This window comes from Zea mays, chromosome 4, assembly GCF_902167145.1.
Source record: "Zea mays cultivar B73 chromosome 4, Zm-B73-REFERENCE-NAM-5.0, whole genome shotgun sequence".
Lineage (NCBI taxonomy): Eukaryota > Viridiplantae > Streptophyta > Magnoliopsida > Poales > Poaceae > Zea > Zea mays.
Genome location: NC_050099.1, coordinates 246550649 through 246572044, shown reverse-complemented (window position 1 = coordinate 246572044; position 21396 = coordinate 246550649). Strand labels below are relative to the sequence as shown.

The 21396-nt window shown below is 46.5% G+C and overlaps 2 protein-coding genes across 6 annotated transcripts in view; one reads left to right on the top strand and one right to left on the bottom strand.

Moving 5' to 3' along the window:
• Nucleotides 1–1028: 1028 nt before the first annotated feature.
• Nucleotides 1029–4542, top strand: LOC100274330 (uncharacterized). Of its 3 annotated transcripts, none has more exons than NM_001347873.1 (8): nucleotides 1029–1198; nucleotides 1723–1937; nucleotides 2053–2157; nucleotides 2232–2313; nucleotides 2446–2541; nucleotides 2903–3427; nucleotides 3515–3958; nucleotides 4049–4395. In NM_001347873.1, exons 2-8 carry the CDS (start codon nucleotides 1777–1779, stop codon nucleotides 4307–4309), a joined length of 1674 nt encoding a protein of 557 aa, NP_001334802.1. In that variant the 5' UTR covers nucleotides 1029–1198; nucleotides 1723–1776; the 3' UTR covers nucleotides 4310–4395. The 3 variants fall into 3 exon arrangements, with proteins under 3 accessions (NP_001334802.1, NP_001334803.1, XP_020406977.1); NM_001347874.1 differs by lacking the exon at nucleotides 1029–1198 and adding an exon at nucleotides 1238–1497 and having other exon boundaries at nucleotides 4049–4540; XM_020551388.1 differs by lacking the exon at nucleotides 1029–1198 and having other exon boundaries at nucleotides 1504–1937; nucleotides 4049–4542.
• A 2421-nt stretch (nucleotides 4543–6963) lies between these two features.
• The window catches only part of LOC103656035 (protein ILITYHIA), an 84632-nt gene continuing 70199 nt past the window's right edge, over nucleotides 6964–21396 (bottom strand). Inside the window, exons 31-61 of one of the 3 annotated variants that reach the window (XR_002269368.3) lie at nucleotides 20970–21092; nucleotides 20518–20574; nucleotides 20325–20435; nucleotides 20008–20199; nucleotides 19702–19875; nucleotides 19503–19613; nucleotides 19343–19412; nucleotides 19198–19276; nucleotides 19025–19127; nucleotides 18769–18939; nucleotides 18510–18632; nucleotides 18316–18429; nucleotides 13531–13637; nucleotides 13408–13459; nucleotides 13214–13320; nucleotides 13049–13108; nucleotides 12850–12964; nucleotides 12606–12716; nucleotides 12365–12502; nucleotides 12166–12288; nucleotides 11936–12007; nucleotides 11699–11811; nucleotides 10242–10400; nucleotides 10071–10167; nucleotides 9799–9981; nucleotides 8495–8689; nucleotides 8244–8411; nucleotides 8023–8155; nucleotides 7755–7839; nucleotides 7467–7677; nucleotides 6964–7367 (exon numbers count right to left, since the gene is read on the bottom strand). Coding sequence is in view for 2 of the 3 variants with exons in the window: in XM_020552933.2 (XP_020408522.1) it covers nucleotides 7638–7677; nucleotides 7755–7839; nucleotides 8023–8155; nucleotides 8244–8411; nucleotides 8495–8689; nucleotides 9799–9981; nucleotides 10071–10167; nucleotides 10242–10400; nucleotides 11699–11811; nucleotides 11936–12007; nucleotides 12166–12288; nucleotides 12365–12502; nucleotides 12606–12716; nucleotides 12850–12964; nucleotides 13049–13108; nucleotides 13214–13320; nucleotides 13408–13459; nucleotides 13531–13637; nucleotides 18316–18429; nucleotides 18510–18632; nucleotides 18769–18939; nucleotides 19025–19127; nucleotides 19198–19276; nucleotides 19343–19412; nucleotides 19503–19613; nucleotides 19702–19875; nucleotides 20008–20199; nucleotides 20325–20435; nucleotides 20518–20574; nucleotides 20970–21092 (3486 nt within the window). In the remaining variant the exon portion in view is untranslated. Of the gene's footprint in view, nucleotides 7368–7422; nucleotides 7678–7754; nucleotides 7840–8022; nucleotides 8156–8243; nucleotides 8412–8494; nucleotides 8690–9798; nucleotides 9982–10070; nucleotides 10168–10241; nucleotides 10401–11333; nucleotides 11395–11698; nucleotides 11812–11935; nucleotides 12008–12165; nucleotides 12289–12364; nucleotides 12503–12605; nucleotides 12717–12849; nucleotides 12965–13048; nucleotides 13109–13213; nucleotides 13321–13407; nucleotides 13460–13530; nucleotides 13638–18315; nucleotides 18430–18509; nucleotides 18633–18768; nucleotides 18940–19024; nucleotides 19128–19197; nucleotides 19277–19342; nucleotides 19413–19502; nucleotides 19614–19701; nucleotides 19876–20007; nucleotides 20200–20324; nucleotides 20436–20517; nucleotides 20575–20969; nucleotides 21093–21396 lie in introns of those variants that run through there. The other 2 variants (XM_020552933.2, XM_020552934.2) reach the window with 2 other exon arrangements.

Sequence of the window (21396 nt, the reverse complement as noted above, 5' to 3'; positions counted from 1 at the left end):
GTTGGGCTGTGGCTGTGGAAAAAGTTGCTGTGGGCTGTGAGCTGTGGAAAAAGCTGCTGTAGGCTGTGTGCTGTTAAAAAGCTAAAAATCGTTTGGTGGAAACCACTAAAAGTCGTTAAAATTTATTCGATATATGTTTACACAGTTCCATCCAAAAGCCACTAAAAGCAGGTCCAGGGGTGCTTTCAGTTTTGCACTACGAGAAAGTCGGCTTTTAGAAAAAGCTGCTTCCTGGATCCAGCCCTTTGGTTGGCTTTTGGCTTTTAGGGGGCAAAAGCCAAAGCCAAAAGCCAAAAGCCAAACCAAACACACCCTTAGACTACCCGCAACGTTTTCGGCGTGGTGCCCCCTAGGACCGTAGACGTATAGAGTGACACGACTAGTGCAGTGCATGCTGCTATAGAATCCTCTACCGGTAACGGTGTAAGGGGAAAGACCGGTACTACGCTAGATTGAGAGGGCGTCGGTGTTTGTTAGAGGAGAGAAAAATAATAATAGATGATGAAAAGATATAGAAATGATATTTTATGGTTGTAGTGGGGTATAGGAGAAGAAAATAGAGGGAACCGTTGCGGGAGATAAAAAAGTAGAAGATGAAATGTTGACGATATGACGCAAAAAAGTGCTATAGAAGAAGAAATTTAGAAAAAACCGCTGCGGATAGCCTTATAGCCAACAGCTGGCTAAACTATTAGCCTTGCTCTAACAGATTAGATACCAGAGCGTGGGAGTTCCCATAGGAAAAGCAAATTGAGAAGAAGAGAGAGAGAGAGAGAGATAGAGAGAAAACACGGTCACGCCTTTCTTGCGAGTGACCTACTCACAACCACCTTGAGACAACGGTACGAGTGTGTGTTATTCAGTAAATCATGCTTTGCTTTCAGTTAAACCCCGAGGTTCCACTACCTGTTTTTACGGATGGAGAGCTAGAGAAGAGCCTGCCGAGGGGTAATTCAGACAAGAAACGTACGCCGCCTGTATATATATATGCAGCACTAGCTAGCCCTGCCACACATGCATGAGGCAACGCAACGGTCCCGGACTGGTCCTGCAATACAAAAGGATTCTTCAGTTAGCAGTAGCTTTCAGCTGATCGATTCACTTCTCCTCCCCGTCTGTTGAGTCATTACCCGCAGGCGTTTCGTCACCGCTTTCAGAATTCAGACAGAGGTCGGTCGCCAGGAACCCATAAAAAAAGGTAGCTTTATGTTTCCCTCTTGCTCCGTCGTCGTCGTCGTCGTCGTCGTCGTCGCCGCCGCCGTTGCTCGATAGGATGTTTAGAAATTAACTGCTTGTGCACACAGAGGTTACAGTTCCTTGTAGACTCCTTCAGTTCAGAAATGACCATGCAATGCATGCTAGTTTCTGTTTACAGTTTCCAAGCATGCATGGTTTTGTTGCCTGTGAGTAGATGATGTTGGAGTACGTAACGTAGTAACAATGAGCAGTGATGTGAATTGCGATGATATACGTGACGCCGAGAGAGCACATGAACAGGTCAGACTGTACCCTTGCGTGCCTAGCTAGCTCAAGTTCTTTTCTTGCAGCCTTTTCTTCAAATCCCACACACCCATGACATCGGCCGGCGATCCGATCTCTATCCTGATTCCTGACACACAAGCACGGCCACGGAACCCTCGCGCATGCATGCTGCCTGCTGACGCTTACCTTCGTTTCGTTTTCATGGCTGCTGCTGCTTATTGCTGCGAGTGCGATGTGCAGGCGGCAGCGGGCACAGTCCTCCAGTCCTCGGGTGAGGCGATCGTCGCCGGCGCCATGGGAGGGGGAGTCCACCACCACCACCCGTGCGTGGCTGCTGATGGAGATGGGGCCGGGGCCGGGCCCGGGCCGGCCAGCGTGGAGGCCGCGTTGAGGCCTCTTGTCGGCGTCGACGCCTGGGACTACTGCGTCTACTGGAGGCTGTCTCCTGATCAGAGGTCGGCGCCGACGCCTGGGACTTGTTCCTTTTTGTGTGTGTTCTTTTATGGAGCTCGGAAATCAGAACCAGGCGAATGCGTGTGATGGCGTGTGTGTGCCACAAACTGCTTGCAGGTTCTTGGAGATGGCTGGGTTCTGCTGCAGCAGTCAGTTCGAGGCACAGCTTCCAGCGCTGGGCGACCTGCCTCCATCAATCCAGCTCGACTCCTCGTCTGCAGGGTATGATCTCCGTCAGCTCCGCTATCACTCGGCCGAGTTCTAATCCCTGCATGCTCGATCTGACGGTCGGCCAGGATGCACGCCGAGGCAATGGTGTCCAACCAGCCGATCTGGCAGAGCAGCCGCGTGCCAGAGCTCCAAACAGGTTACTCCAGTGTACGTAAGCAGAGCACATCGATCGATCATCGGCTCTTGTCATCTTCAACCTCCCTCCCTCCGTCCGATCCAGTCCACTGCCTAAGAATCCATCCAACTGCATGTCTGATCATCGTCTTGTATCCATGACAGGGCATGGTGCAGGAGCCCGGGTCCAGCGGCGGCCCGAGGACGCGGCTGCTGGTGCCCGTCGCCGGCGGCCTCGTCGAGCTCTTCGCGGCGAGATACGTGCGTAAGCCACTGCAGCTGGACCTGCGCCGTTTCTTTTTCGTTCTTATTATTTTCTTCTGTTTGCCGCCATCACGTGAGAAATTCCATTTCCAGGATTGTTAGTTTCTAGAGTACGGCTACGGGTAGTTAGCTAGAGAGACCTGCCAGAACCAGAACCAGAAGCGCACGGCTTCTGCGTGAGCCAGCGTCGCCGCCCCCGGCGAAGATGTGGCGGTGAACCGCTCGCAACAGCCACGGCCTTTGCATTTGCATGCCATGCGCACACAAACACATGACATGACATGACATGACACACCAGACTTGACGCTCTCCTGTCTTTATATGCCGGCGCGGCGCGCGGGCGTGCGTGCGCGCGCAGATGGCGGAGGAGGAGCAGATGGCGGAGCTGGTGATGGCGCAGTGCGGGGTGCCGAGCGGCGGTGAGGGGGGCGCGTGGCCGCCGGGATTCGCGTGGGACGGCGGCGCCTCGGACGCGTCGCGTGGGATGTACGGCGATGCGGTGCCGCCGTCGCTCAGCCTGTTCGACGCCGCCGGCAGCGTCGCGGCGGACCCGTTCCAGGCGGTGCAGCAGGCGCCGGGCGCCGGTGGTGGTGGGGTGGACGACGTCGCCGGGTGGCAGTATGCTGCTGCGGCTGGGAGCGAGCTGGAGGCGGTGCAGCTGCAGCAGGAGCAGCAGCCGCGCGATGCGGACTCGGGGTCCGAGGTCAGCGACATGCAGGGGGACCCAGAGGACGACGGCGACGGCGACGCGCAGGGGCGTGGCGGCGGCAAGGGCGGCGGGAAGCGGCAGCAGTGCAAGAACCTCGAGGCGGAGCGGAAGCGGCGGAAGAAGCTCAACGAGCGGCTCTACAAGCTCAGGTCGCTCGTCCCGAACATCTCCAAGGTCGGTGTCCGTCGGCCCCACCGTCGCCATCCATGGAAACGCTTGATTCCTTGCTTCTCTGATGATGCCATCGATGATATTCTTCAGATGGACCGCGCGGCGATCCTCGGGGACGCCATCGACTACATCGTGGGCCTGCAGAACCAGGTGAAGGCGCTGCAGGACGAGCTGGAGGACCCGGCGGACGGCGCCGGCGCCCCCGACGTCCTCCTGGACCACCCGCCGCCGGCGAGCCTGGTGGGGCTGGAGAACGACGAGTCGCCGCCCACGAGCCACCAGCACCCGCTCGCCGGGACCAAGAGGGCCCGTGCGGCGGCGGAGGAGGAGGAGGAGGAGAAGGGGAATGACATGGAGCCGCAGGTGGAGGTGCGGCAGGTGGAGGCCAACGAGTTCTTCCTGCAGATGCTGTGCGAGCGCCGGCCCGGGCGCTTCGTCCAGATCATGGACTCCATCGCCGACCTGGGACTGGAGGTCACCAACGTCAACGTCACCTCCCACGAGAGCCTCGTCCTCAACGTCTTCCGCGCCGCCGTACGTACAATGACACCGCCGCCATTATTGACGCATGCAATTCGTAGCGCACGTGCTCATTCTCTCTCTCTCCCATGGTGGTGCTGGCAGAGGCGGGACAATGAGGTGGCAGTGCAGGCGGACAGACTGAGGGACTCGCTGCTGGAGGTGATGCGGGAGCCGTACGGCGTATGGTCGTCGTCGGCGCCGCCCGTGGGGATGAGCGGCAGCGGCATCGCCGACGTGAAGCATGACAGCGTGGACATGAAGCTCGATGGCATCATCGACGGGCAGGCGGCACCGAGCGTCGCAGTGGGGGTTTCAGAGGATCACTACGGCGGCTACAACCATCTCCTCCAATACCTCGCTTGATCATTATTTAATTGCGTTCGTTCATGTTGAAAGTTCGATCAAACTATCAAAGGATGGATCAACTAATAAAAACGGGATCCATATATAAGTAACTGTGAATTGCGATCATTAATTGTATGCATACAAGCATATGGTCGTGGATTAAAGTTTGTTAATTGGGTTTTCTCACTGCTTTTCTGGATCTTTCTTGTGTTGGTTCAAACGAGGGCGGAATAATAAAGCTATTTCCTCTATGTTTTTATACAAGGTAAATTAAATTTCGGGTCTTTGCATGAGCTGTGCGCTAAAAGCGCTTATTACAAGTTTCGGCCTCCATGTATAAAGGCTAGTTTGGTAACACTATTTTCCGAAATGATTCCTATTTTTTTAAGGGAAAATGAACTAATTTCCTTTAGAAAATGAGATTTCCAAACTAGCCCTAAAAGAAAATTCTAGGCTAAAAAAGACAACATGTTGCACTCTATTTCTATTGATTTTAACTAAAATTAATTAAGGGATCAAACAAATTCTGAAGAGCTATAAGTATGAATCTATGACTTAGACCAATTGGACATACTCTAAATAAGTTTGGCTAAGTCATAGGAAAGCTATCAAGAACACCCAAACTGAATTAGAGAAGAAGATCAAAAAAGAGTCAAGTTTGTGTTGGGCTGAGGCACACCGGGCCGGTCCGGTGGTGCACCAGATCAAAGTTCTAGAGAGCTTCCATAACTAGAGTTTCTAGCCTAGCGCATTGTACCTCTTTTCTAGAGAGGTCTAGAACTACAATGCTCGAGGAGATGGCACACCAGCCAAGTTCGATTGAGAGAATCTGGCTGTGGGGAGAATCTGAGTATCATTACGATTACGTGTGGAGTAAGATAAAGTTGTTCATAGGGCTCAGGATTTATAAAGTGACGGATTCCTACTATTACAACGACTCAACCGATTATGTGTTTATGTTGATTTTGGATGGTTTTTGCCCAAACGAATTTTATAGAAGCTTGCTGAAAAGCTGAGTATTTGGCAGTCCGCAGCAGCTTTTGGTGGCCAGAAGCTGCCAGAAGCCGAAACAAACAGGGGCCAATTGGGTTCAATAGCTACCCCAGGCTTAACGGGCATCTCAACGGCTAGTTGGCGCAACCGGGCTAGTGCCATGCGGGAAGGCATGTTTGAGGCAATTCCCAATGATTGTGGGCGACCGTTAAAGGTCTGGTGGTGGTCTAGTGCATTCGCGGAAACCAGAATTCCAACAATCTTCTAAACGGCTCTTTGAGAAGGGTTTAGGGTTTTAAGCTATAAATACCCCCTAACCAATCTCTACTCAACACCAAGCATCACAAGAGTTGTGCCTTCATCCCCAAACATGTATGCAGCACCTTCCACCCATCTTGAGAGATTTGAGCACCACTTTTGCATAGATTTCTAGAGAGAAGAGGAGATAGTGTACTCTTGAGATCTGAGTTTGTGGTGTTGTGTTGTGCTTTTGGGTTGTATTTTTGCTCTTGATTTGTTGTGCTCTTGATTGTAATCGCTAGCTAGAGGCTCCAATTGTGTGGTGTGCCTTGCACCTTAGGCTAGCTCCAACAGGCGACCCTCCAGCTCCCCCTTTCCCTGCGGAGTGTACGAAGGGGACACGCCTGCGTCCAACGGCGCCCCCGCCGTCGCCCCCTCGAGAGGGTGTGTCAGCCATTTTCCCCCCTCTTCACTAATTGATTGTATTTAGTGTAAAATTAACTTTTTTGAGTTTTATTACCATATAACAATGTGTATTACGATACTACAAATATGGCAGTATTTTTTAAAACTCCAAAAACTGAGATATAATAGTCAAATAGCCCAGTTAAACAATAAAAGGGGAGCTGAATAGGGAAAATGGTTGTAAAGGAGAAATAGGAGGGAAGAATAGTTGAGGGGAGGTATATAAATACAAATAGAAAGTGTGAACGAGATGATTTGGGAGGAGGAATGGTTGGAGATAGCCTCAAAAGCAGGAAAATTGAGGGCTAACTCGTAGAGAGCACTTGGTCCTTATACGAACCAATGGGGATCGACACTCTCGAATAAGGATTAGTGGTGAGTATCAACTCTTTGAGATATCAAGAAAAACATCGAGGCGTCTTCTAATCCTTGTTTTATTATGTGCTTGTTTTTGAGCATTTTACTTCAAGGACTTACTTAGATTTTTTATGATAGTATGGAGTTAGAAATTAGGGTACAAAACTTTTGATAAGATATTAGGCACTCAAGTGATGTTGGACTTGCAATTTGGACTTCATTTAAGCAAGAATTTTTAGAGAAGCCTAATCCAACCTCTTTCCTTAGACATCGTGATCATTTAAAAGTGCAAATGCCTAAAGGTATCCACCACAACCACATCGTGATCATTTAAAAGCAGCTTATCATTTCAGCAGCTTCTCAGAATACACTAAAAGCAGTTAACAAGCAGAAGCTGCTTTTCACCAGCTTATCAGATAAGCTGCTTTTTCAACAAGCAGCAGCTGTACCAAACAGGGCCTAAATAACGTCAACTCAGTGACAGTGAAGCCAAAAGTCTAAAGTGAGCCAGCCGATTTTTTATACTAAAGGGGTTGATACGCCTAAGTGGTGGTGAATTAAAAAAACTTAAAAACTTATTATCTAAGTCTAGATATTCATTCGGATATTATCCGACACAAATCCCAACTCGATAATATTTGCATTAATATCCGATGCCCAACTCGATAATATTTGCATTAATATCCAATGAGAAAATATGAAAACAAACATGGAACCAGTAATATACGTCCGATTACATTCCTATCCACATTGACGCCGCTCAGAGCAGTCTGTTCGTGGACTCCAGCGTTCAGGTACAGAGCAGAGAGCATGCTCAACAAGATGCCCAACGAGCTGTCCAGGGAAGGGCCTACCTTGCCCAAGGAGATCAACTGGGAGGAAGATGTGGTACGAACAATACTCGACGATATGATACTATATGGTATGCGTGGCTTACATTGACATGCGTTATCGTTGAACTGGGTGGTTGTGCTGTGCTCAAACTAACGAATCAGTCCTTGGTTGCAATACAACTTGTGTCCTGGAAATTGGTCCATTCAAATTGAGGTGAATATAAGTTCCGGGTCCGAACTATCTGGGAAAAACTGGGTAGACAGACTTCTTAGATTGAATAACTCACCATTGTTTGTCGATTTGCAAACGTTGTCACTTTTACCTGTTTGTTGTCAAAAAGGATGTACACAAAATGGGCCAGACAGAAAAAATGACCCCACATTCCGCTATCAATGTAGCTAACTATATGTAAAGATCATAACAACTGAACCGAAAAAAGATTGCTGTTGAGTAGAGTCTATGTCCTCTTGTCATCATCGCTGCTCTCACTACCATCACTGCAGAGGAGGAAAAGGAACAGAAAATTGTAATTGTCGATCCAACTCAATGAAACATGACAGCATCGCAAGCATACCTGTCCACGTCAAGCTTTGCGATTTTCTTCACTTCCAAGCCAGTCATCCCGAGGTACTTTTGTGCTGCTGTAACATTATCTGGCCCTGGAAATGGAGGCGGTAACGTTAAACAGTTCCTATCAGACAACCAAGTGCACAATAGCTATCCAAGTTTACAATAATCTTACCAAAAGCTCGTCATAAAGCTCATTACAAAGAGAACAGCGCTTGATAAGAAACGGTATCACATAGTAGCAGTAGGAAACAGAGAACAAGAAATGGAAGTACCTTTCGTTAACTGGAAAACATGAAGGGCGCAGCGTTCCGCAGCTAGACGTACAGGCATGCTAGAGTCCTTCAAAGCTTCAGCAATTGCCGGGCCCAATATAGAGTGATGTGTAGCAAGAGCTGAATGATTTGTCTACAGGAAGGAATCATTAAATTACCACCATGTCACCATGAATTAAGATACCACGTACATTGAGATAAAGAGGCTCCAATGATAAAACCTTTGCAGCAGCTTTGATACACGACAAAGATCTTCTCCTAACTTCACTTGAATCATCACGCAAGGCCAAGATAAGCAGCTGAACAAGTTGCAAGGTGCCAGCTTCTGGCTGTAGCTCAAAACAGAGTATCTTTCCCAGAGTTCTTGTAGCAACTTCACGAACAGGGAACTTCACACAGCACAGATAAGAGTTACAGACACCACAATAATAATTACAAACAAACGAGGCTTCTAACTTGATCCAATCAATACCTTGTCGTCTTTGAGAGAACCTTTCAAAAGATCGACCAGAGATGGAAAGGATGCCAAATGACACAATTTTGATGGAGAATGCATTGATATGTATGAGAACGATAACAAAGCACCATGTCTGGTACACCAGTCTGATGAAGTGCTCATGTTCAATAGGATTTGCACCAAATCTGAAATCTCTGTCTCCTCCATGTACTGTAAAGAAAGCATGGATATTACAGTCAATAAATGCAACTATTAGAGTAAGGGGCGTTTGGATCCATTTATTTTAGAGGAATTGAAATCCACTTAAGGCCTTGTTCGGTTTGAGGGGGATTAAATCCCTTCCTATTCAATTTTGAATAGGGAGGGATTTAGGGGCTGTTTGGTTCTATACCTATGGTGCAAAAAATTGTCACACAATTTTATGCCACACTTGCCTAAGGTGCCTAAGGTTAGACACTCAAATTTTGCGCCACAGTTTACCACGCCTAAGAGAATCTTGCAACACTTTTATTAGTCATTGACGAGTGGGACCTACGTAGCAGGAGAAAAATCTTGCCACAACTATGGCTTCAAACCAAACACATGCCTAACTTGGTCAAACTTGTCTAACCTTAGGCGTGGCAAACTATGACAAGTTAGGCAGCAAACCAAACAGCCCCTTAATCCCCCTCAATCCACCTCTAACCGAACAAGCCCTAATAGTGTGGGCTATTTAGCTTGGAATTTGACATTCCACCACTTTTCAAAGTTTAAATATAAGTCTATCTCAAATCCATATGGTGGGAAATGGAAATTAATTTTATGCATCACCAGGATATGTAATATGTTTCCACTTTTCGGGTTAGGCTTTTTTTAGCTTTGCCGTTGTTCTTTTCTCTCTTAATGAAATGACACACAGCTCCTACATAGTACGAGAAAAAAAATCATTTTGCTCAAGTACAGTGTATCCAATTGCATACTCAAAAATATTGCGCTTCTCTTTGAGTTAGCAGAATGTAGTTCTTATTGGTATATGCAGCTCAAACACTAGTTAGACAATTAAGGGGGTGTTTGAATGCACTAGAGCTAATAGTTAGTTAGCTAAAAAATTATTAGTGGAATTAGCTAGCTAATAAATATCTAGCTAGCTATTAGCTAATTTGCTAAAAATAGCTAATAGTTGAACTATTAGTTAGGCTGTTTGGCAACTAATTTTAATAGCTAACTATTAGTTCTATTGCATTCAAACACCCCCTAAGTAACATGATTTCTGATGTCGTCAAGCTTTTTACATCCATAGAACTGACAAGGAATACACGAGATGCAAGATTTATCATTACCTGAGACAATGTGCCAATCACTTTTGCAGCACAACTGCGGACATCATCAGCTTCAGCCTGCAGCAGATCTTCAAGAAGAGCACATCCACGTGACCTTATTGCAGAGCTGACACTTTTACCAGCATGTTTGATAACACCTTTAAGCGCAGAAAGCACACTTTCTTTGACAGATTCATCTCCTGACTGGATGAAATGAAAAAAAAATACTTTTGACCTTGCATCATCATCATTTCTACCATATAACAAAAGAAGAGACAGAACATCCGTGCAACCTGCAACATGGACAGAAGATCGCTAACTAAAGGATCCACCCGTGTGCTGAGAGCACTAAGCTTTCCCAGAGCAGCTGCAGCCCTCGCCCGGACAGACCTGCAATTCAAACATATTCACATGGTGGAGGTACAAGCATAACCAAAAAGAACATAGAAAAATATAATACCGACCTATTATTATCCTGTAGACATTTTACAAATGTAGTTTGAAGTTGTGGAAGGAAGGGCTTAAGTGCAATTCCACCTTTCATGATGATGATTGTCAGGGTTGATAGGATAGCTGACTTAACTTGCCATGGAAACCGATCACCAAGGATGCGAATAAGAGGTCTATATACACATGAATACACACAAAAAAATCTAGATTAGAGCTAGAATGTTCACATGGCATAAACCAAAAAAACCATTCAACCTAGCATGTGAACAAATTCGGGTCAGGCAATTTGACAGAATGTTTAGAGTGCTATTTTATTCTCAGGGAAGCTTCAGTTTCTCAAAACGATTAGCTCTATTGACGAAGCACCTGGACCTTTTGGCTTCGAGTTGCTCAGATGGTACAGAAGTCAACACAGCAAAAGTTACAACTTAGCATCGATAATGTCATAATAACGTTCAATTTGTAGTGTATAGATTGAAGGACGGGCCTGGTGCAGCGGTAAAGCCTACCGTCTGTAACCGGAAGGTCCCGGGTTCGAGCCCCAGCCTCTGCATATTATGCGGGTAAGGCTTGGCGCTTAAAGATACCCTTCCCCAGACCCCGCACAGTGCGGGAAGCCTACGACACTGGATACGCCCTTTTTTGTAGTGTATAGATTATGTCCTGATTATCCCATGTATGAACATATGGTTTATAACTTGTCCCACGTCTGATCCAAAATGAACAAATTGTGACGCAGCAGATAGGTGGACTAAAAGAAAATGAATATTTCAAAAAACAAGAAGTCGCCAAAAGGCAATCTGCATAAAGCACCAATAATTAACATATGACCAACATAATATATGGGCGAATCAATTAGGATTATGAAATCTATAACTCATTCATTTTATGCCAACAGGGAGATTTTAGGGCCCAGCTTTAATAACAACAAAGCCTTTTAGTCTCAGGCAAGTTGGGGTAGACTAGAGTTAAAACCCAGAAGCCACAAGTCAAGGTTCAGGTATGTGTATATCTGTTTTCCAGCACTTCTATTCAAGGTAAAATCTTTGGTTATATTCCATCATTTCAAGTCTCCTTTCAATGTTTGTCCTCATGTCAACTTCGATCTTCCCCTGCCCTTTTCAATAGCTATCACGCCTTAGGATCCCACTAATATCTCTAAGAGGTCTCCATTGAACATATCCAAACCATCTCAACCAATGTTGAACAAGATTTTCTTTAATTAGTGATTTAGTGTTACCCCTATCCTATCGTGTATATCATCGTTCCGGACTCGATCCCTTCTTCTATGGCCACAAATCCAACGGTTGAGATCTTAAGGAGCTGTTCGGCTGTCAGCTGGACATGTGGTGGGATGCCTCATGGTTGCAATGATGTTGGGCTTTCCTCAAACAGCACAAATCCTCATATGTGAACCATTCAAAAGGGCAATCACAAAACTGAAGCAATTTCAAAAAGATAAAACACATACCCTGTAATTGGCACTACAACTTCCTTAAGAGTCTTCTCACTTGTTACGTCAATTAACTCTCCTAGACCTTCAGCTGCCTGTTCTTTTGTCTCGGCCGACCCACTAATTAAACCCTGGAGCTCAATAGAAATGTGTCAGATGTCGTCATGCCTGAAAATTAACCTTGTGCTGCACTTCCTTACACTCGAAATTTAAATATGCGTACACCATTATAAATGAAAATTCACAAATATATACCTGCTGATATATAGGAAGAAAAGGCTGCAGTGCTTTAGGAAGACATAAGCCAGGCACAAGAATAGGCACACCCTGAAAATGGAAACGGAAGTTTTAGTCTAGGACAGGAGTCACCTCAAAAATTTCAGCTTAAAAATTAGTGGCTACTTCTTTCCCTTCTGAACTAGGCAGAAATGGCAGCAACAACACATGCATAGCACAAATTTTAGTGGTTCAGTTCAAAGAAGAACCTTTCGCCTTCTACGCTCTTTATCTCTGGCTGTAGAGACAGCATCGCGCACTAGTTTTATATGCGTCGGGAGCTGTTCCTTTGGAACAGATGCAACAACTCTTGAAAATGCTTCTAAAGCAGCCTGTTCATCATCATAAGTTGATTAAGTCTCAGAACTAGAGAAGTGGACTCATACTGCAGAGAAAGCAAGAACTCACCGATACAGTAGCCTTGTCTGTATCACTCAACAAAATTATTAGGGTTGACATCATATCAGAAGCCTCATCAGCCAAATATAATTTAGTGTTTTTAAAGAGGAAACCAATTAGATAGGCTGAACCCCGCCTCATTGATGCCTGCACACAAATAATACGTTAAGAAACGAACAAAAAAGGTAAAAGTGAGGCCCAATACTATTCAAATTCCCATTTTTTCTTAAAAAATCTCAGGGTAAACAACCTGACTGTCATTGATCCCTCTTAGAAGCTCAGGTATCAAAGTTTCCACTCCTTCCTCATCAATAACCAACAGAACAGTTTCAGCAGCTTTCCTGGCTGAGTTTTGTACATCCTACAGATGAGAGACAGAGAGAGAGAGAGAGAGAATGTAGGAACAACAGAATCTACAGGTATTAGTAAGATGCCTAAATAGAAAATGCTGGTGTTTAGAAAGCAAAAATGTTTCTGTTTAGCTTGCATCTCACCGCATCTTCATCATCCATAGCAAGAATCAATGCTGGGAGAACAGTTCCGATATGTGAATTCAAACCTGGCCCAGCAACCTCTGCTAGAGCACCTAATGCATGTGCATTGAATGAACTGCACCAAGAAAGCAATTTGTCAATAAAACAGTGCTGTCCAAATGTAGATAAAAAACATATATAATACCAGTAGACAACTCACGAGAGGGGAGGCTGGACTAATTTGGGCAATATATGGGGCAAAACAGCTGCTGTTCTGACACTGTAGAATTACACCAACAGATCAATATTTGTGAGCTGTAGGCTTTAAGCCAGACATCAGAACTCAGCAAATTAACGAGAACCACAAAAGAGAATAAAAGAAAACCTTAAAATCTGCTTTAGACCGTCAAGAGCTGTTGCAGATGTATCATCATCTTCCAAAGCTCGTAGCAATGTGGGGACAATCTCATCAATGGCTTGCAGTCCAGCACTCTATAAGGTGAATAAGTCAAAAAGAATAAAAAAAAGATAAATTATTTGTAATATCATAAATTCAGAATAGGTTTGAGCTCAAATTACCTTGTACAGAGTACTAAACGCTAACCCAGCAGATTCACGGACCTCTTGGGTGCTGTTATGATAGATATGGCTAGATGAGAACGTCAAATAAAAATGACAAAAAGGAACAGCAAGAAAGCATACCTGTCACATAGAGCAGTACGAATGGTAGGAATAAGTTCATCCATAAAACTTAATAGCTGGTGTTTTCCTGCACTGCCCATGACCTCACTCAAACCAATGCAAACTCCCTGAAAAGCAAGAGTACTAAAGTATGTAGATCATTTCAATGATTTCATATTAAACAAATAAATGTTCAGTCCAAAATAAATAAACCAAAACACAAAAGGTTTGGACAAGCAGAATTTTTACAGGAAACAATATCAATGTTTTCAAGTCAATATCTACTTAAAAATGTCCAATGTAAACATCAGTGAAACTATTCCTGGAGGCATTCATAACAGTCTGATCCAGCAAGCCCAAATAGGCTAGGCATGAAACCAAGAGACAACAAGTGATATAAAGAGTAAACAGTGCATTAGTAAAAAAAGGTAATCACTAGCCTAGGTCAAGGTTTGGGCAATTTTAAAATACTTTTGTACATACATACATACATATATAAATATATAAAAGTTAGAATAGGAAACCCTAATACTTTTGTACATACATATATAAATATATAAAAGTTAGAATAGGAAACCCTAACAAGGGGTTGGGAGATGGATATATAGCCTGAGTTAGATGGGCCAAAACCATTACAATGGGGGCAAAACAGTAAATACACATGGGGAGTACCGAAACCCTAATAGGTACTCTAACCCCCCCCCCCCCCCCCCCCCCCCCCCCCGCAGTCACAACTCTATCTTGTACAAACGTTGAGACTGGACGGGAAGTCTAGGAATACACTGGACGACAGTCCCTTGGTGAAGACATCGGCGAACTGCAGCGTTGTGGGGACGCTGAGGACCCGAATGTCACCTGCAGCGACACGCTCCGGACGAAGTGCAGGTCGATCTCCACATGCTTCGTGCGCTAATGCTGCACGGGATTGGTGGAGAGGTAGACGGCGCTAACGTTGTCGCAGTAGACGAGGGTGACGCGCTGAAGGGGGCTGTGGAGCTCGTGGATGAGCTGGCGCATCCAGGAGGCCTCGGCCACGCTGTTGGCTACATCGCAGTACTCGGTCTCCGCGCTGGAGCGAGACGACGGGCTGCCGCTTGGCAGCCCAGGAGACGAGGTTGGCGCCCAGGAACACGGCATAGCCGGAGGTGGACCAGCGCGTGTCGGGGCAGCCGACCCAGTCAGCGTCCGTGTAGACCACAAGTTCCGACGTCGAGGATGGGCGGAGGAGGAGGTCGTAGTCGAGGGAGCCGCGGAGGTAGCGTAAGATCCGCTTGAGAGCGGTGAGATGGGGCTCCCGTGGAGTGTGCATATGGAGGCACACCTGCTGAACGGCGTAGGCGATGTCGGGGCGAGAGAAGGTTATTGGAGCGCGCCTGTCAGGCTCCGGTAAGATGTCGCATCGGCGACCGGGGGCCCGTCGTCCTCGGAGAGCTTTGCCTGAGTGTCAACAGGCATGGAACAGGGCTTGCAATCGAACATGCCAGCCCGCTACAGAATGTCGATGGCGTACTGACGATGGTGCAGGAAGAGACCCTGGGGCCGACGTTCGGCAGTGAAGCCGAGGAAGTCATCTTGTGGCGGAAGAGCCACTTGTCGGTGACCACGTTAGTGCCAGGAGGACACGACACCAGGTCTCAGGTGTGGCTGGCCAGCAGGACCGCGTACTCCTCCTCCATGGCCCTACGCCAGTGTGGGTCAGCGAGGGCGGAGCGAACGGAGGAGGGGACTGGGGAGGCGTCCGGTGGAGTAGCCGTCGTATCAGCGGCCAAAATCAGTCGGTCGACGGGCCGAAGAACGCCGGCAGCACGGCGAGTCACCATGGGGTGAGTGTGCTCGGGGTCGCGGTGAATGGCGACCGGGTGGTACACCGACGGTGAGGGGCCACAGGTGTGGCCTTCCCGCGACGATGATAGATGACGACAGGTTCGGCGAATCAGGCCACGCTTGTCGAGGGGCCCGAGTCGGTGGGCGCCGAGGGAGGAGCGCTCCCGCGGCGGTGGTAGATGATGGCGGGGTCGGCGAAACGGGTCCCGCTCGTCGACTGGGCCGAAGTCGCTGGGGCGGCACAAGCGGGGTCGACGAGGCCGCCTGTGGCGCAGGCGGGGTCGACCGGGCCGCGCGTGGCGTATACAAGGTCGACAGGGCCGCGCGTGGCGCAGGCGGGGTCGCGTGTGGCGCAGGCGGGGTCGAAGTAGCCGCGCATGGCGTAGGCAGGGTCGACGGGGCTGCCCGTGGCGCAGGCAAATGTGCCAGCGGGGGCGTCGAGGCCACATGTGGCATGGACGGGGTCGACGGGGCCGCGCGTGAGTGCGGTGAAGCTGCGCAAGGTGCGGGCAAGGGTGCGAGGCGAGGTGCCTGGGAAGGATGGGTACTTGGATCAGACTCAAGGAGGAAGTCGAGATCGGTGGGTGGGGAGGAGCTAGCCAGGGGAAACACATCTTCGTCGAAAACGACGTGACGGGAGATGATGATGCGATGGAAGGTGAGGTCAAGACAGCGATACCCCTTGTGGTCAGGAGAGTAGCCAAGGAAGAGGCAGCGAGTGGAGCGTGGAGACAACTTATGGGGAGCAATAGCGGAAGTGTTAGGGTAGCGGGCACATCCGAACACGCGAAGGTGGTCGTAGGAGGGGGTTGTGCCTTACAGGGCGAAGTAGGTGGTGGGGTGGCTCACCGCCTTCGATGGGAGGCGGTTGAGGAGGTGGGTGGCGGTGTGCAGGGCTTCTGCCCAGTAGGTGGCTGGGAAAGACGCCTGGAAGAGAAGGCAGCGGATCATGTTGGTGGTGGTGCGAATCATGCGCTCTGCCTGGCCGTTCTGGGCGGAGGTGTAGGGGCACGAGAGACGCAACTGGACGCCGTGGGTGAGGAAGAAAGAGCGAGAGGCGTGGTTGTCGAACTCACGGCCATTATCACATCGGAGGGCACAGATCAAGCGACGGAACTGGGTGGAGACCCAGGCGATAAAGTGTGAGGGTGGTGAATGTGTCGGACTTCAGCCGAAGGGGGGAAGTCCAAAGAAAGTGACAGAAGTCGTCCAGAATGACCAGATAGTATTTGTAACCAGAGAGGCTGAGGACAGGAGAGGTCCAGAGATCACAATGGACAAGGTCAAAGGGCTGAGCAGCGAACTCCATCGAACAGTGGTTGTCACTAGTGAAGCAACGAACTGAGAGAAGGGCATGAGTCAGACCAGGAGCAACAAGGATGTCGTTAAGGTGGAATGGTACGGAAGAACCGATGCACCGACTGAGGTGACCGAGAGAGTGGAACCGTTGCCCACGATGATAGAGTGAGGGTGTGAGGGATGTGGATGATGGGAGTAAGATAACGAGCTAGCAATAGGAGTAGTGTGGAAGGAGGCGCCAGAGTCGACCACCCAATTGGTGGTGGGAGGGGGAGGTGGTGGCGGCGAAGGTACGGTGTGAGCGGAGAGGGACAAAGAAGGTGCCCCGATAGAGGCACTAGGTAGGGACGGAGATGACACGGGTTCGACCGCTAGGGAGGCGATCACAGCACGTGGGAAGACAAGCGGTCCAGGCACGTGACGGCCAAATACTTAAATAATATTGGGATCTTTCAGGCATCTTCTGTAGTGAGTAGTGACCATGGGCAGGTAGGGGCGGTAATGGGCTCTAAATTTTACACTATAAAATTTAAAGATCGGATCGGATTAGGATCGGGCTCTATTTCTATTCATTTTTAAACTAAAATTATTTAAGGGCTCAAACAAATTGTGAAGAGAGATCTGGATCGTGATCCATTACCACCCCTATGGGCAGGTCAATGCAGCTGCAAATTCTAGTTTCCTCTATATTTACAAATTTCAGGTGGCGCAAATGTGATGGGACTTGGTTCAAGAAATGGCTGCCTAATGAGACCAAAGTTCACACGTTTGGGGTGGCACGTGGCAGTAATTTGCTGGGTTGTATATGCTTATATGTAAATCGTGAACTAAAGTTACTTGGATGGAAAATCCATTAAAACTGCTGATTATATGTTATGCCTGCACTCTTATGCAACATTGGGTTGTTTGCGAAAGGGCCTCTAACTGAGTTCGTTAGGCGACTACCCATGGGAGCAAATTTTTAGGCTGAGACTAAAAAATCCAATCACCTGTCCCACACCAAAACATAGCCAAAGCATAGGTCTAAGGCTCAGTCCCTATGCGGTCATTCTCACGTGGGCTATGATGCAGTTGTGTATTGATGGAGCAGGGGTTTAGAGGTTTTCTCGAATTGCATGAGGTGTTAATTTTAATGTAATGCCCGGGGTGTTGTCTTACCCCGTAGATTGAGTTTTTTTAACATTGGCCAGTTCTGAACTTAGGAAAGATGTAAGAGTTGGTCATTGAAAGTGTGAGCATCATGATGCAGGAAATTTTCCCCCCTCAAACATGTAGGAGAGCTGTGTATCATCATTATATTAAGAAGAAAAAGGTATAGGAAACCCACATAACACAAACCACACAGCCTAAAGGTCAGAGCACAAAGAATGGCGCAGGACATCCGATGTTTCTTGCTTGTCTGCTAGGAATAAAGCATGTTGTGACTATTAGACTTATTGGTTGTAATAGACTACTCGGTTAAGTTCGGGTTCTGCCTCTTCCTAATAGCAGCAAACTATGAATCAGATCTGTTGCTGTTTGGGGGCAGGTTTGGATCTCTTAGCGTCTTGTTTGCTGGTCTATCTCCTAGTCTAACTTTGTTATCTGTTGGGTGCTTATATTTCCATTCATGTTAATGGATATGGGGGACAGCCTCTTTTCAAAAGTTATCCGCCACAAACATGTTTTATTAAGATAACTTACTTGTCTTCTGCTAGCACTTGGGTCTTTGAGTCCTTGTGACAGGATTGGAATAATCGAGGGCAAAACTCTTTCACCAAGCTTCCTTACAAGCTCACCAAGTGATCTTCCAGCAACCTGCAAAATGGCAATATAAAGCAAAATTAAAATGATATAAAACCCTACAGATATCAAACAGCACATGAAATAGGTCAAACCTGACGCCTTTCTGAGGAAGATGATGCAAGAGATGCAATAAGTGTGTCCATAAGTACTGGCATTATCTCTTTCAGAGTTCTTGGAGTATTTGCTACAATTGTCTTCCAGACATGTAATGCAGCCTGAGACGAAGAGAAAATTAGAACAAGGGCCAGGAATGCCAAACAGTGCCAAACAGGCAAATTTTAAAAACATAAAGAAAAGCAAACTGATCTAAAAAGGGCTATCAATGAACATGACTTAAAATAAAGCATATACCTGTCGGACAGTCAAGCTGACATCAGAACGAACCATATAAATGGCAGCAAGAACTTCGTTGCGTTTCTCCCTTCCAAGTACTTCAATAATAGCACGCCCCTGAGCCTCTGTACTAGCACCTTCATCATCACTTCCACCCTCAAGGATTGCCTTCCCAGAAGTTCCAGCGACCTAAAGACAGAATTGTTACCAGATGACGCAACAAATAAAGTGAACCTAATACCTGAGTTCACCTCTAAACAGATGAGATAACGACCTTAAATAAGAGATCCCCAAGAAGTTCAACAGAACTTTGTCGGATACGCCAATTATCACTGAAGATCCCATCCTCGATAGCAGGAAGCAACAGAGGCAAGGACCTATTTAACAAACAAAAAATATATCAACAAGCAGCAAAAAAACAGAACTAGTTCAAAGAGGATTGCGTACGTAGTTGCATAATGCTCCACAAAGACATGACCAGCAGAAAGTGCAGCATCACGAACAGATTCGTTCTCATCAGCAAGCCCTGATAAGAGTAAATTATTAGAGAATCAATATGCCAAATGCATAGATATGTTTTAAAAAATCTTACCATCTAATATAGCAGGAAGAACAGCCTGCAGATAGTTCTGGAAAACACCGCCAAGAGATCTTGGCAAATACTATAAAACAGATTATAAATTATTAGTAACACATTGCATTTTACAGGAATACAGTCATGTCATAACACAGGAAGTTTTGGAAGGACTTACCCGTAAAAGTGTAAGATGTCCATCACGAACGGAAGCCTTTTGGTGGGAACAGTTTCGGATGATGTCAGGAAGAATATGGTCAAAATAATCTTGGCTAAGAGCAGCTAAAACCTGGAAATTGAATATAATCAAACATGGAAGAAATGACATACTACAAAAGAAAGGCACTCAAAGCAAGTAAAAAATGAAAAAAACAAACCTCACTCAATCCCTGCGCAGCACCAGATCGTTCGACATTACTATTATCTGATTTCAGAGTATCTAATAACCATGGCACAAGATCTGGGAAGATTTCTTCACCCATTCCACTTATAAGAGACCCCAGTGCTCGAGCAGCTACTGCTCTGACTTCAGGTATAGGATCCACAAGAACCTGCAAGATACAGTCAAACACAGTATATAACAAACAAGGAAAATACACTCGAATCAACAAACGAACTACTATCAGCAGTTTCCACTTCTGGCTTCTAAGATGTGGTGCAATAAGCATAGGCAGACGATCTACCTTCTTAACTTCTGGTAGGAGCAAACCAATGTATGGGATCATATCCTTTGGTTCTGTAACTAAAGAAGACATGTTCCCAACTATTTGAGCAGCTTTCTTCTTAGTTTCAACACCCCTCTCCCTCAGTCCTCTATGCACAATAGGCACAAGCAGAGCAAGCGATGGTGCGTCTATGGAGTTAATAAAAGTAGTCTGCCAAAAAAACATGAAGATGTAAACCTAAACAACAATAACCAATCTTGAATTCTTGACTGGCAAAGTGATGCAAGCAATTGACAGCCAACAGTTAGGCTGAACACCATCTTAGGTCTTATTACCTGAAGGAGGATGTCAAGAGAGTGTTTAGTGTGGGCATTTGGATCCATCAGAGCTGACAGAAGAATAGGGACTAATGCAGATATTTCAGGATTCTTTATGACACTTCCAACCTGAAAAATGAAAACAAAGCCCAGTTCATTACAGATAAGGAATAATAACACACAATTGCCATGGTAAACAAGCAAACATTACCTCCTGGAGAGCTGTCTGTCCAGCTGCTTGGACTTTAGGATGTGTGTCTGTTAGTACCTGTCAAAGATATTGCATATTTCATAAAACTTGATGTTAGTGTTAGAGTAGACGCACTAACCAGTTCAACCCAAAAGCTTAAGCTGATGGGAGAATGTAGTCAATCCACTTATACACTTCAACATCCTCACTCACGTGCAGCCAGAGAGAAAGGCGCAAACGCAGCCAAAGAGAAAGGTGCAAATGTGGAAATAAATAGGTGGAGGCACAAATAAAGCCTCTGCTAGGATTCGAACTCGAGACATCTGGCTCTGATACCATGTTAGAGTGGACGCACTAACCAGTTCAACCCAAAAGCTTAAGTTGATGGGAGAAGGTAGTCAATCTACTTATACACTTCAACGGTTAGGACATATAAGAAGCTGATAAGCTCAAAAAGAAATTGTGTCATATACCTCTGTTAACTTTGGAACAATCTTTGGAAGACACTGAGATAGCTGCTGAGGAGCACAATATGCCATGGCACCAAGAAGTTGAACGCTGCTTTGCTTAGTACGCCATGCTTTATCTTCTAGACCCTGGAAAAACCATGTTAATTGTTAGAGTATATGGATTAGGCCCATGTGGCTAGGCCCATGAGGCCCGTGTATGAACTCTATATAGCCAACCCTCTCTAGGGTTGGCCCATTATTCTAATCTATCCAACATTAATGATCTTCATCCAAATATGCGCTTCAAGGAAACTTGTATTAGACAAGCTAAGTAAATTCACCGTATGACACTTTTTGAAAGTGAATGTGACTAGCTTAAAATTTTGTAAAGTATCTGAATACCTATTTTATCTTCATTTAAACAACTAACATAAAGGTACGAACAGCACAA

Excerpts from the sequence above, each read along its gene's own strand:
- LOC100274330 (XM_020551388.1), top strand. The coding sequence starts at position 1,573 with ATGACATCGGCCGGCGATCCGATCTCTATCCTGATTCCTGACACACAA. Across the intron at positions 1,938-2,052 it reads AGGCTGTCTCCTGATCAGAG|GTTCTTGGAGATGGCTGGGT; the intron begins GTCGGCGCCGAC and ends AACTGCTTGCAG. Across the intron at positions 2,314-2,445 it reads TCCAAACAGGTTACTCCAGT|GGCATGGTGCAGGAGCCCGG; the intron begins GTACGTAAGCAG and ends TATCCATGACAG.